This window comes from Chamaea fasciata, unplaced genomic scaffold (genome assembly GCF_029207755.1).
Source record: "Chamaea fasciata isolate MVZ Bird 193981 ecotype frontalis unplaced genomic scaffold, bChaFas1.0.hap1 SCAF_7, whole genome shotgun sequence".
In the NCBI taxonomy this organism is placed as follows: Eukaryota; Metazoa; Chordata; class Aves; order Passeriformes; family Sylviidae; genus Chamaea; species Chamaea fasciata.
Window position 1 is genome coordinate 42633985 of NW_027094092.1, and position 16032 is coordinate 42650016.

Here is a 16032-nt window from a genome sequence, read left to right on the forward strand (position 1 = left end):
CTTTAGTCATAAATAACTACTTGAGACAAAAGAAAAAAATATCTATTTGTCTTCTTCCCATATATCTTTGAATAAACAGAAATAACACAGCAAGGTGAAACACAACAGCAAAAATATAGAAATATAGGCATGTATTTTAACAGCTACAGTGCATTTTTATTTTCTTCATATTTTTACAACTGCTTTGATTTTTAAGATCAATAGGAAAATTAAAATATGCTTTTTTAACATGAAAGGCATATTGCTTCAAATAAATTAACTTTTAAGCAGATATATTAACATGATTGGAGAAAAACTATTGAAATTAATATTTTGCATCACATTTCTGAAGCTAAGCCACATACAAAATATACCCCATTTCCAGTGCTCTGTATGAGATTTGTAAAATACGGAGTCAGAATCCCATTTTAAAAACCAAGATAATTCAGAAGCTGAAGTACAAAGAAACAAAAATATTTCATTAGCCAAACCAATTAAACATTCCCATAGACACTGGACCCTAGAATAAAGTCACTATTTCTCTATTACCTTGAGTAATACATTTCTGTGTTAATAAGGAGAAGGATAAAGACCTTCTCTAATGCCTTTTTTGATTATATTTGAAAAGTTTAAATACAGAGAGATAACTAACAATTCATTGAAGACCTTGCTAAAGTGGTAATTTAACATGCAATTATATTGAAATTGTTTAAAGTATTTGTCTTCTAAATAAAACTATTCCAACTCTAAAACTCTAACATAGTGCAAACAGAAGCCTCAACTGCATCATACAGAAAAATTTTCTTAACCATTCGGGAACATGTTGCTTGGAAATTCTACCAGAAAGTCATCAGCCTTATTAATTACATAGTCAATTACTCGTTATGATTTTCAAGATGGCAGAATTCAAACTGCAAATGGACTGAAATCCAAGTTTTCTGGAAAATTATCACTTAAAAATAATACACATTTTTCTTCTGTAAAAACACCATTCAGTTTGCTGTAATTGTCTAATTTGTTTTAACCATGCTAATCAAAATATTTGATTATAAATTAACTCTCATCGCTATTTGTCTGTTAATATTCAGGTGCCAACATGTATTAACCTAAATCCGAGGAATTAATTGGCTGGTTCTGTTGAAATAATAGAAGAATTGGACTGCAACTCTAAGATAAAATTAATGTCCATGCCTACTAACTAGTTTGCAGGTCTCTAGTGCAAAATATTAGTTGTACCTGCTCTAATTCTTCTGTCATCATCTTGTACATCCGGGTAGCTCTGGCGATGCATAGCAGCATATGAAATTTGATGTTGCAATTCTACACGGTCTTCTTCTGCTCTCAAAAGCTGGGAACGAAGATCCTCAACCTAAAAGATTACACAAGTGCAAGCATCAAAAGTTTGATGAAAAACAGAACACAAAGGTAAATACCATACTTTTGGTAAAGTGCTAAAAAAAATTACACAAAAAAATTATTTATAAATAAGTCTCGACAGTACTGCAGACGGTAAACAAAAAGACAAACTACTTAATTACACACCACAAAGTGATTATTCAAAATTAAAGGACATCTTTTAATTCATGTTGACCACAGGAGAACATTAATTTCTCTAGACCAAAAAAAAAAATGCTACCATAATATATGTTGCAATTCTCTTTCTATACAGCTAGTGAAAATGTCTATACAAATTTAATAAACAATATGTTTTGTTTAAATTGTGCTCCTTAAAAATACAATGTATTTATTCATAAGAAACAAAGGGGCTCTTCACATTTTTCCTTCCTATCATATATAGTATAGCACTTACAAGGATGCCAACATGTAGGAAAATAGAGAAAATCCAACATGCTAAAGTTGAATTGAAGAAAAATACCTCTAATTCGTATTACCCTATATTCCATTTGCAATGATTTAAATTCAAAACAGTAATATAGCTAATTCAAACTTCTGCTAGATCCAAAAGTCAAACAACTAATGCTAAAAGATGAGAATGCCAATTGCCACTTGCCTAGTTATTTCAGTCTTTTTATGCAGCCCCTCTAAAAGAAATATGTTTAGGAGAAAGGACTTTTTTCTAAAGTTATAATCCAAATTCCTACAAATTTTAAGTTTAATCATATATGCATCAATAGCTATTGTTTAAAGCACACATTAGATGCTTTTTCAGGTATTTGTTTATTTACTTTTATTGCATGTTACAATGTAGCAAATACTCCTAGGTCATTGATTTATGTGATTTCACCAATTACAGCACATGCTTTGCAGAACAATGACTACTAATATAGAAGTTGTTCTAAAGCATATTATGAAAGGAAATTCCACATAATGTGTTTATGCACTCAAAACATATCACTACTATCACTACTATAATTAATACATATGAACATATACACATAAAAGTTTGGAAAGCAGAAAAAAGTCTAACGAGCTCAGTCCACATATGATACACACTTAAACCTTTCTTTCTATATCTCACTTTTTCCTTCATAAAACAATGTTATCAGAGGATGAGATAGGAATATTAAACAAAAAGACCCAGATACAACCTAATATGAAAACCCTAGGATTTTTACCACACTAAAGCAGTTACCTGATGCAAAAGAGCTTCTCTACTGCCTTCAGATTCACTCAGCTTTTTCTGGGACTGCTCCAATTCCTGCTCAAGCTTTCATTTCAAAGGATGATGAAGAAAGAAAAGCAATGTAGGCATCACAGTATAAAAGTGTATTTTAACATTTAATTTTGACACAAATTCTTCATATAAGCATCTATCTAAAATGCGGTATAATACACACAGTATTTTTTTATTTATCCAAAATTTTAAAGAAACCTTCCTCTGTACTAAATCATTGCAATATTTATTTAAATTACATAAAGAGAATTTTACTTACAGCCTATAATTTTTGTACAGTATTCTGTATTGCATAAAGATACAAATTCATTTACATTATCCAGAACAAAAATCACAAAAGCAAAATTTTACTGGGTTAAAAATGAAAAAATGGATGATAAGTTTTAACAAAATTTCAAAAACATTGCTCCTGGATTTGAAACATACTTTCAAACTCAAAATTAATAACGACTTCATATTTTAAGTCAGCTTTGGTAAATAGTTTATTCATAGAAGAGTTAAAGATTACATGGATCAGTAAAACTCTAAGTGGTAAAACCTGTGGGGTTTCTGTGTTGTGCAAGATGATGTATTTGAATTACTCTGGAAACAAGATGACTAAAAAAGTGAAGTGCCCTGAATTTCATAAAACTGAAAGTTTTCCTCAAAACATGATATTCATAATGTGTAATCAGGTAATCAGAAGTAGTCATCAAACTGATGACCATTTAAAAAAAGAAAAAATAAAAGCAAAAGCTACTAAATATTTTCTGACTTCTTCCATAAATAGTTCAAAGATCCACTTGGAAATAAATACAGGTTTTGACAGCAGAAATTGTTATTGTTGAGATAGCAATCTCAAGGAGGATGTTGAGAGCCTGGCAAATGGGCAAAGTAAACAGGACCAACATTAAGGGAATGAAGAGAACAACATAACAAAACATTACATAAAGGCTTAGCATAAAGGGGTATAACTTTGAAAGATGCTAAACTTGATGCAAGTGGAAAAAAAGACTAGGACAAGTGTAACAGAGCCCTAGCATCCTGCTTGAATAGAAATACAAGAAATTCTGTTTTCTATGAAAAGATAGAGTGAAATATGGCAACAGTTCAGGAAGAGTAATTAATAACAACTATGGTGCAAAACAACCAGCATGAGTTAGTTGCAGGGATGAAGAAAAGCTGCTTTGAGCTGCTGCAAATAAGCAACAACAGACTACATACAAAGTCAGAGACAAAAGAGAGAAAGAAATCAAGGATAATGCCCAAGTTTTAAATCTGTTTGTCTGGCAAGATGGAAGAGTCATTAGAAGTAACAGACCATAACTGAAGAGATTTGAAAGAGAGACACAAGCTGAGCATAGCTATATTCACAGTGCCTCTGATGCAGAAAAAAATCCCACACCTTGTATTCTTAAAGAGTAAAGGAAGTTTTGTTCTGCTGGTTTCACAGAAAAAGGAAGCATATACTGTAACAGATGACACTATACACTCAATTAGAACCAAACAAAAAGGAAAAAATTAAGTCTTACCTGGTGTTTTTCGCTTTCATATTTCACAAGTTTTTTTCTCATGAGTTCTTCTGTTTCATCTGCTTTAGCATCTTGCTTCCTTAAAACCTTTAGAGGAGAAAAATATATTGTAAACTTCATCACAAAATTTACAGAAGCCATCATTCCTAGGCTGTTAAAATTAAAGAATCTGCTGATACATTTAAGAAAGAAGATCTAGACAAATGCTTTCTCTCTGCATCTAGTATTTCCATGTAGAGCCAATGTATATTGTTATGAAAAGATAAATATAAGTTCATGCATACATAAACACACCCATGCAGAGAACAGGGACAAACAAAGTCTAAAGCAGCACTAACATCCTTCCGATGTATAGAGCTCCAGACACTCAAGTTGACCCCAAACACCTTTAGATTAAGGTCTAAAAGGCTCAAGAGATCCCCTACAGATTAGCTGTGTACTTATCAGAGAAAAAGAATATATTTTCTAATATAAAGTGTGCATGTTATGAAATACAATGAACTGTAGTCAAGAAAACACCACCATAGGGTTGTGTCAGAAGTCAAAAGAAAAAAGTAAAAAAAAGGAAAAGGTTATTTCTTCTGAATCTTGACAGATGCTTACAGCTACAGAACCACAAGTGAATCAACCGAAACTTTCCTGATCAAAGCTACCAACACTGATGTGCCTTTCCTTGACAACAAAAATAAAAAATAAAACAAATCCACGGGGACTTCTCCTATTCCCTCTCAGACTGAGGCATCTAAAACCACATGTGTATGCTTCCTAAACCATCTTATAAAAATAAAAGTGCATTAAATATATATTTCAAAATTTTGTCCCTCTGCAAACCAATACTATTTGCAAAACGTAGCCAATCATTGTCAAAGGAAGTATTAGACATGACAGATATTAATGACATGTAATATTTGCAACATAAACAACCCAAGTTTAGATATCTCAAGCCATAGCAAAATCATTGGGTCATTTAAAATATCACTTAGAAACATCAGCTGAAAGAGCTCAGTAGCCATATATTGATAATTTGCCACGAATTTCTGTAACTGTTTATAAATCACAGTTTTCATCTGTGCAACATGACCAAGCATTTTTCACAAATCAATTAATTAGGTACCTTAGCACAAATCTTTTATTTTCATCCCATATCTTGAAGAGTAAGTATGTCTATCCTTTCCATAATTACATACTATAACAGCAACAGAAGAACAAAAAAAATAGTCTTTCCAGAAAGAAATGCCTTTTTCCCAGTCTGTTGTTTCCAAGCAGCATTTTCATTTTACATTTTAAAGGAATATCTCCTTTAACAAATACCCCGTCCCTATAAATTGTGCCATTTCATTCAGTTTTTGAACATTTTCTCTTCACTGTATACTGGAGAGCAATTTCAGTGTATGAAAACAGAATACAAGATATTAATCAACTTCAGTGAAGCCAGGCATTCAGCTTCAGAAGTCTTGGCTTTAAAAGTTGCTTTCTGGAGAAAATAAATGGCTTTATATACTTACCTCACTCTTATAACCTCACCTCAGTAAATATAAGTTTGGATTATCCTTCTGCCTGAACAGCTTACATTAAAATCTGAGACTGTGCAAGACATTAATCATAACAATGCCACTGAAAATATTATGCCACATAAAGAGTTATACTTTTAGTCATACTGATCCCTAATCAGATAATAGAAGACTGTAACACATTTAAGGTATTTTCCTAAGTATACAGTAGAGATTTAAATCTATCATTCCAGTCAACTATAAAACTCAATACTGCACACATTTTACTCAAAAAGGCTCTTGGGAGAAGTCCCAAAAAGCAACATGAACAAAAGTCTAAGATCATCTCTTCAGCTAGTGCTGTTTTTGCATTACCCAAGTTGACTGGGTTTTTGGTTTGGTTTTCGGTTTTTTGTTTATTTTTAATGACCAGAAGTACCAGTTCAGAACAGCCTACTTAAAATATATGATGTCTATAAACTGCAATTGACCACTAGTTTTACAAAATTAGAAGATTTTTTATAGACAGTCAACTTTAGGCCAACTTTACTTTTGGCACTAAATTAATAATTAACATAGTACCAAACACACATGTTTTCACGTGCAGATTTGGCTAGAGATGTCAGAATAATAAAGAAAATATTACAGCTGGGCTGGATTCAGGAATGCTAGTAAAATTTTCAAAGATTATTCCTGCTGAAAGCAAAAAATATCTCTGCATCAGTAGCACATCCTAATTCCCAGAAGAAACCATGGAAATAAATATGCCATTTCATCTTCACTGACTGATATTCAGGCTATTAAACAGGAATAATTTCAAACAAAAATACATCCTTTACTATAACTGATACTATAAATATAACCTTCAGTTTTATTTTCGGCATATTGTAAAAATAGCCCATAGCCATTTCATTTTAAGGAAAAAAACAGCTCATATATATAGATAGATACCCCAGTTAAAATACTGCAAAAAAAGAAGAAATGTTACAGTAAATGAAACATTCTACACATGCACTGCTTGGATTGTGAAACATGCATTGTACCAGTAGGTGCCAGGTAAGCAGTTAATCAAAATGTCATGAGGAAATGGAAACATCTGGTCATCCACAGCCAGACAAATGTCAACTGTTACTGACAATACAGAAATGGTACGGGTAATAGTTAATTCTGTGTTTTGCCTCCTTCCTGCATTCCTTTTAAATAAAATTCTTTCTTCTTGTTTTGTGCCACACTTGCTTTTTCTGCACTAAAGATCACTATATAAGCTTTCTCTTGGGAGGGGTAAAAGAAAAAAAAAAAAAAAACAACACCAAAACATGTAAACATCCAACTGATTCTTTGATTTCATTTGTTGTCCCAAAAGAAGGGGTTGAAGAAGTCAAATGTCAAAAATAGGAACTAGAAAAAGGATGCTAAAAACAACAGTTCAAGCACAAACTCCTCCTTGATGGCTCCCAAACAACAGGCAGGCACTGCCCAGAGAAGCTGAAGCACCAAGGAATGGGAACAGGCCCACAGTCAACAGGATTCTCCTCCCAAGATCCTCCTTTGAAAGCATTAGTGTCCAGGTTGGTCTGGAAGAGACTGACAAGGAGGCTGATGAGGCCTTGGAGGGGGCAGGTATACAGGAGGCCACAAGGAGACAGAATGTCCATGTACAAAGGTCTTCACAGCATGGCTTTGGGAAGGACCAGCTACAAGTTTCACTGCCTGCCTAGGTGGTTAGGCTAGATGAACTTTTAATTTGACCAAGGAGAGCAATTCTTACAGGTCTTTATCAAGAGTTCAGTAGCATAAGACAGCATTAGAATACAAATGTAACTGGTATACCCCAACTGAGCATACCTCATCCACATACACAGGTTCTACTGAACCCCAAAACTTCAAAAACATAATTTACTGCTTGAAAGAGCAATTTTTCTTTTACATGAGGAAAACTATGGGCGTGATTGCAGAACAACTTAAATTCTCAATCTTTCCAACTTATAACCTTTCAAAGGTTATTATAACTTTTACAGAAACTTAAGCATACTAACTTTTCTCAGAGTTCAGAATTTGCCCTCAGTTTGGTTTACTGTGTTGTTTTGGGTATTTTTTTGTTTGGTTGTTTTTTTTAACAAAACCAGATTTTTTGAAAGCTGTGTACAGACCACAAACCAAAACTTGATCTTTCAAAGTAAGAGTGATCAGTGGGTTTTGCATACTATCACAAACATACAGGCAAAACAGCCTCATGCTATAGTTTGAAGTAAGGCAAAAATGTACCACATCCTAATCTGAATGAAAATACTTTCCCTAACATGCTACATTGGTGATTAGCATGGCTCCAAGTATGCTACTTAAACATACTAGCCAAGCAGTTAAAGAGATACTACCTAGCTATTTCAGGGACAGGTATGTATGAAACTTGCTCATTTTCCAAGCAAGAGTCAGATTCAAATTACAATCAAAACAAACCATTGGCCACAGGTGGCATGCCACAGAGCCAAAGAGCAAGTATCAACCATGCACTAAAATATCCAGGTGGCTCAGAGCTCAGATCAAGTTTATGTTTGTCTAAAAAGATCAGTGAGAAAGATATGCAAAAAAACAAATGTTCAGTAACACTTTTGACCATCAGTTTACTGCACTCTCTGTCCACTAGCTTCTTTCAGTTCACGGTATTTATAGTGGGAGGCAAACAGAATCTAAGTATACAGCTGCACAAGGAGAAAGGTAAAAACTGCTTCCTGGCCTACCCAAGTTACCAGCTTACGACATAACTGTAGTCACTGCCTCACCACAGCCAGTGGATCTAAAAGGTTCAATAAAGATGATTCTGTTCACCTAAAGCATGCCAAGCATGAACACATGGACGCATTTCACCAAAATCCAGGAAGATAAGTACAAAATTTTGTAAAGTCATCCAGGACACCCAACACACAGAAAAGAACTCAAAGAAAACATTTTTAAGAATGATACTTGATCTTGTTGTAGAAAACAGATGTATAAATGCAAACAAAAAGAGGTGATGGTGTCTTTATATTTAAAGAAAAAGAAGCAATGAGGAATCTCAAAATAGTTGTCGTTTACATAACAAATGCAGTTGTTAAAGCAATTCATGTATACATGTCAATACCACTGGCAAGAAAAGAATATTTGTTCTTCTTTCTAATCAAAAACATGTTTATTTTAGGAACATACAAAAAAGTAGGATATATGATTTGCATTAATTTGTTTGCTAATTGCTATTTTCTAATTTGCAGTAATTGCTGTTTAAATGTACCAATACCCACTAAGGTAAAAGATACAGAAAATATACAGAAAATAGTGTTTATTCAACTACACACAGCACAGACAATTTTAAATGCAAATTTAAAACTTAAAGATACAAAATCTTATATGTCAAGCTTTCTTAATGGTCAGTATACACCTAGATACCTTCTTGGTTCATAATCAGTCTATGATTACAGTAATATTACAATACAAAAAAGTTTTCACATTATTAAAAAAAAAAAAAAGAGAGAAAGAAGAGACAGACAAGAGAAAGGCCAAAATAAATGTATTGTCATGTTTTGTTAGATCCAGAAAATATATAATTTAATAATTGCAATTTAGGAAGGTGATTCTTTCAAGACAGTAAAACACTGACAAGTAGTGGTCAGTTACAGGCACTGCACTTTACTGAAAAAAAATAACAGCATTTAATCCTCACAAATTTCACAAGATTTCTTAATTAGAGCAACTACTGATCACATGCAAATGTCAAATTTGATTTGGTTTGAAATGTGTAACAGGCAAACGAATGAAAATATCATATTATTAAACAGCCAAAAATGCTTTAAATAGTACTTCTCTATAAATCATTCAGGTCATATTAAATGACAGGATTTCAAAGCTCAGTCCAAACACTACCCTCCTTTCCAGTAATGTTACTTGGGAAGCATCTTGGAGAAATAAATGAAAACAGAAGTAGACTTCAATAGAATGTTACGTCTGTGCAAATATTACTACAAGACTGAGGCCACTGTCAAGAGTTAAGAGTCCATCTAACTCACAAATCGAATTAGAAGGGACAAAAACAGAATAACAAAACAACAAGCTCAAAATTATGCAGAAACATGTTTCATCCAAATAACAATTGTAGCAAAATATTTATTTACTTTATTCTCACTAGGCTACCAAAAAGTACACAAGGCAATTCAAGTATGTTCTTTCTAAAATACAGCAACTTAAACTGTATTTTAGAAAGGGGCTCCTCAGAAAAAATAACTTACATAACTAAAAGAGAATTTACACAAAAAAGGACTAAACCATCTTAATTCACAGCTGGACATGTTAGGGGAATAAAAGGTCAACGATGTACTTAGTATTTCATATTCTTTTTGCAGGAAATTCAAAAGATGATCTACCAAGGATAAAGGTACCCAGTGTGAAGGCTCATGATCACATAGACTGTGATCATTCGTATGATCTATGAAAGATCATATGAAAATTCTTTGAACTACATCTGAACTCATTCACTTGAATTCAAATTTTCTTTCTAAGGAAACTACGGCAGTGTCAATGTATCTTTACAGATTACAAGCCATCATCCCTTTAAAAGGATAAAATAAGATTGCTCCATTCCGCAGGTAACACTATCAAATCACACAAATACATTGCACTAGGCATCCCTTTCTCAGTCTGAAGGCAAAACTGAAGAATCTAGAAGAGGACATAGGCATATTAAAGAGCAATGAAAACTGAAATTCACCACTCTAGTTCTTTTCATCCACTTGGGAACCAACTGGGGGAAAAATGAAACAGTAAGTCTTTCTGAAGGATTCCAAGCCTTTTGATAAATGTGACTTTTTATCTATACCAAAAAAAACCCCCATCTGATCTTCTAAAATATGATGTCCTTGAACAGTCTCTAGCTTTACATGAAATACGTAGATCATGAGCAAGGTTTCTCAGCATCACTGCACAGTATAACGCCTTCTCAAAAGCTGTTGCAAACACTAGAAGTGAAAACTAAGGAATTGCGTATTTTTTCTCTATTATAGTATCCTATTGCACAGACAGAGAAGATTGCAAATCTTATCTTAAATGGAGTGAAATAAAGTGTCACACTACATTTAGACACAGATTTTCCAAACAGGAGTAAAATCAAAAAGAAGTATTTTTCATATGTTTTCTAAAACAAGCAGAAAAAAAAATCTAATAGCAGTCTCAAATTTTAATTTATATTCTAAACATTTCTATTTTTCTCCTAAACAGTATTTTATATTTCATCAGATGTTGTTGAATAAAACTGAAATGCAATGAAAAGTTGTCTGGGACAACAGTGCTTTTGATTGCTTGTTGAAATAAATTAAAGCATTCATTTGCATGAGCAAGTAAAGTTTACATTTTAGAAAATAAAACATTTTAATTGAAAAAATCCAGCTAATAACTCGCTTTTGTTTGCTTGGGTTTTCAGGAAGGGCATAGGGGGTAGGTTCTTAGGAGATTTGGGGCATTTACTGAAAAGGTCTAAATATAGTCAAGACCATATAATGAAGGACTGAGACTATGCTTGGTATTATCTGGCCATCAAAACAGTGTGATCTATACTGAGAGTTAAAAAATGTGCCAAAGATATAAGCACTTTTGCCAGTTTGACAGGTACAGGCTCACAAATGCAATACATCCTAACTAAATCCTAAATACAGGGGAAGCTTTCATTTGCATACCTCCTGTAACTGAAGAGACATGTGCCCCAGCTGGTCCTGGCGCCTTTCTACGAGCTGTCTCTCAGCACGCATTTCTTCTTCTATCTCCTGAAGTCTTCTCTCTACTCGTTCTGATACCTTCAAAAGGGAAAAATCCATGCTGTAGGAAATTAGTGTGCCTTTTCATACATGTGAAAATATCAATGGCAAAAATGTAAACAGAGTATGGGGCAAAAAGAAAAGAGAACATAATTTCTATTTTATTAAAGCAGATTTAGAATGGTAGAGAAAATAACTAGTTATAGCAGTGAGTACTCCAGAAGTACTCAAGCATGGAACCAAACTTATCTTGCTGGCAGTACTCTCCTTTAGGTGTATGCATACTTTTCTCTACAGTGGTGGTTCTACTCAAGTGTTAAATATCTCATTATCAAGGTTAGAGCAGCCTAATGTGAAGCTGCAATACAAAGTCTTAGCTTCTCTGTCACAAGCCTGATTAACCTCTGGAGGGACATTTCTTTCACATCTCCAGCCTGCAAAACAGATCAATTTTTGCCTCTTTCATGATCCAAAATCTATGAGTAAAAAGTAGTAAACAAGAACTAAGTACATGAGATTGACCGTAACAACACAAAATAATTATGGCACTGTAAGCCTTTTTCCCAGTATTTTGAGAATCCATGTACAGACTAATACAAACAACAACAGGTGTTTATTAAAGCAACTTGGATTATGAACATAAAGGCTCATTCAGACTAGAATACAAGAACTGCTTCATTTCTTCAAGCTGCTAGCAGACAGCACCCTCTTGAGGCAGCAAATTAAACTTGTTTTGTTAAAGATTAGCAAGAAAAATATTTATGTACCAGTTCCTCCCTACCTTAAAACTAATTATTTTAAGCAACCACTAGAAAGCAATATAACCATTATCAAATGACATTTAGATAAAAAGAGAAAAATAGAGATAAAAAGAAATTAAAAATAAAACACCATTTGACAATTAGCTCTTGATCTACGTGGAGGTGAATAAGTTCTCATCTTTCTCTGTTGAACACACTTCTATTAGCACTAGGCATATGCATGGATAGGAAATTTTATCATGAGCAGCACAACTTTACAGAAACACAATTAAGGCTACACTTATGTTCTGGGCTTCCCAAGGTTTAATGAACAAAACACTCTTTTTCTTTACAACAGAATACACCTCTCAGAAAACACTTCTTGTTTGTGCAGCCAGATGAACAGCCAGCTTACAGTCTGGAATATTGTATCTTTTCCTAAAGTCATCAGGAGATGCCTGGTACTACATTCAAACCAGATGCTTTCGTGAAGTAAATAGTGAAAGCTCTGCAGCCATAATCCAGAAGAATTACTTATTAAAAACGAATGTGTAAAAGATAAAGGCCACACTGGGATGTTTGTTTTGACACATACTGCTTAGCCTTACTTTTCAGAATTCAAAAAATACTCCAACTAATAGAAACTATGACACTAAGTAGTAAGGACAGAAAATAACACTGTCATTAAACTTGTTCTATCTTTGCGGAAAGCAAGGAAATAAGCTGTCATCCTTTTCCCCATACATATCTAACATAAAGAAACAAAACAGTAATGTTTTAACATTTTTTTAAAGTTTTGACTATGTGTTTCCAAAGACAGAAGCTTTCTCAGCACTCACATGTACCTTTTCAAATGAAGCACTTTCTTAATAGCACTAGAGCTATTAAGAAAGAAAACATATAATTTTGACTTGACAGAAAATTCAAAAGTAACATCCCCCAAAGATGGCATTCCAAAGGAGAGTTCAGTAACTTCTTCACTGTCATGGGTCCAGCATGCAGAGCAGATAACATGACAGTAGGCAGCACTGGACAGGCTTTAGACTCCTGCAGAGTTCAGATTTCATTAAAAATTATCACTAGCTCAGAACAAGTAAAAAAGTAACTTTATGAGGTGATTCGCCTCGTATCTGACTTATTCAATTCACTCCAGAACAAAACTGTATTATTTCTAACAAGGTACTACAAAAGATGGATCTTAGATCATTGTATTTGTCATGGAAATTTCAGTTACAGACATAATCCTCTCTAACAAACAAACAAAAAAACCTCCCACAACCAACACAAACCACCAAACATTTTGATGCTACTTATAACACCTATTTGTTTCCCATACTTTGTACATTGCTATGGTATTAGTAACACCTTGAGACTTCAGGAAGGCTTTAATCTCCCACAAGAATTATGTTCCCTGTTTTTGTAGCCTCTCTGACCTTCCTCAAGATTGTCACAGAAGCGGTGGCATACAACAACAAGGATTAAAAAAAATTAGAAACAGTTATGTGTTATTTTATTAATTAGTACATACAAAGTAAACTTAAAAACATACTTGTCTTCCTTTGTCCCGAATGACCCTGACTCAGGACATTTTTACCATGAAAGTATGTATCTTGACCTCTGAATGTTATCAAAAATCTTAATGTAGACAAGTGGTTCACCAAAAGACAGTAGAAATAATAAGGAGGTTCTACACAAGGACATGACATGAAATACTAGCACTAAATTACTGCATTCAGAACATATTAGAATGTGATTTCAAGCATGCATTTTTAGCAATACAGACTATCTGAATAATGATGACACTAGAGCTGTGTCTCCACATACAGCTTTCAGGTAGCAGGAAAAGCTATGAAAACAGATTAAGCTATCAAAAAGTTCCTCCCTTCTCCTGCAATTAAACACAAAGAACAGAATGTCCTTTTTAAAACTAGGGTGACATTTAAGTCATGCAGCTAAATAAAATCTTGCGGAAGATGCTGGATGTTTACTGTACAAAGAACACCACCCTACTTATTAAATTTCTGTCCTGTTTTTCCGCTTTCCACTGTTATTTCTAGTGCAGAAGTCTTGCTAATAGAAATCTATTTCAACGGGTTTTCTCTGCTGTTCCTCTTACGACCCATTTTATTATCAATGCCTACTTGAAACAGGAGTATTAAAATCACAAAAAGAGCAAACTTTTTTCAGAGATAAAACTTTAAATATTGTTGAAGTCTTCCCTCATGGCAAATGATAATATGTGCTATACCTTTTAAAAGTAACCTGTACAGTACCAAAAATCCTTATACCTGATCTGATCTGACAATAATACTGGCCCTCTGAGATATCATAACCACAGTAACTCCATGTAAGACCCCTTTCAGTTGACACTGCCGTCTTTTTCCAGAGACAGTCTACCATGATTTTCTAACAGTACTATCTCAATTAAGCATCCACTTAACTAAACTGCTCTGACGAAGTTGCTTTTTATGTATAAAGATCAGCACCTTGTGCTATTTGGGATGTGTTTCTATCCAAGCAATTGCAATAAAATATCCAAGAGGGCTATCTTATATAACCATAAAGTGAGTAAATATTCTTTCAACTGCTTATATGCCTGTCTAGCAAACATCTAAACCCTTTAAAAGAACAAAGGAATCTCACAAAATGTCTAGGTAAGAAAGATTTTGATATAGAGTTGTAGAACCAGAAAGGCTTTTTAGCAAAACTGCACATAGATTCTCAAGTACAAGGCCATGGAGAGTGCTTGACTTGAAAGACGCATCCAACTATGCATGAGTCACCACCTTCGATGTTGTCTGGTTTTTGTATTGGGATGCAAAAGCTCTCTTTACAGGTAAAATTGTGTGCTTTGATTGTGTTGTGTGAATCTTAAAGTAATCAAATTCAGCATCAAAAAGGCTCTAAGAATCATAAACTCTTATAAAAATAAATTCTGAACTAGTGACTCAGAAGAAATGTAGTGACTTAGACCTTTATCATCACACATCTATATACAGGCAATTTTCAAACAGCTCTGAATATACTGAACTGTAAGAATTTAGATATACATCTCTAAAAAAATAAAGATTTAAGGACACTGAACTGAAAACAATGTTTCTACCATGAGCTCATCCTGTGTGAAATTATCAAGATTTCAAGTTGACAATTAATTGCCAACAATCATACAGCAGAATATAAATACAAGGATGGCAATGCTCAAGATGATAAACACTCCCAAGTGAAGTCATAAAGGCACTAAGGACAAAAGTTCCGGCACAACTTTGCATAAAGAAGCTTTAAGAAAAAAAAGTATTTCATCTCACCCAACTCACTTTCACCAATGACAATCAATTCTGAAATAAGTAATCTCATTAGAAGAATTCTTAAATGCATACACATACTAAAGGATGCCAAATATCTATGAGAACAGATCCTTGTTTCTACTAGCAGGTCAAAGAGCTAGTTATTTCTTTCATTAATGAACAAACAGTGGATGTCACCATTCCAGAGGACTCAGAAAGGGTTGTTTCTCCCATGCAAAGGCACTGAACAGCTGTAATGTAGCCAGCTGTAGCAGCTATTTTCTTGAGAACCACCTTGGTTAAAACTGAGTTTGCTAATTTCCTGGTACATGAAAGAGAAAAAAAAAAAATAAGTATACTGAGAAGTCTGCTACAAAAAAACCACAGCATTTTGCAAGTATCAAGAACTCTTTATCAGATAAACTTACTTTACCCCACCAGGCTACTAGGAGAAACCAAAATTAACATTCTAACAAAGACAACCCCATCATATTTTTCTACAAAGTCTGACAAAGCAAGTCTTCTTTCCCTGATGAACTCTATCATATCAAGAACATAATTAGTACAGATAGTGTCTCTTGAATCACTGTCCAACTTAATCGAGTCAGGAATTTACACA

General features: G+C 33.7%; 1 protein-coding gene across 6 annotated transcripts in view; it reads right to left on the reverse strand.

Moving 5' to 3' along the window:
- Positions 1-16032, reverse strand: part of CEP128 (centrosomal protein 128) — a 98485-nt gene that overhangs the window by 70939 nt on the left and 11514 nt on the right. For all 6 annotated transcript variants that reach the window (XM_066188596.1, XM_066188597.1, XM_066188598.1 and 3 more), the window contains 4 exons: positions 11312-11428; positions 4126-4212; positions 2573-2647; positions 1216-1348 (listed from right to left, as the gene is read on the reverse strand). In XM_066188596.1, coding sequence (XP_066044693.1) covers positions 1216-1348; positions 2573-2647; positions 4126-4212; positions 11312-11428 — 412 coding nt within the window. The remainder of the gene's footprint in view (positions 1-1215; positions 1349-2572; positions 2648-4125; positions 4213-11311; positions 11429-16032) is intronic.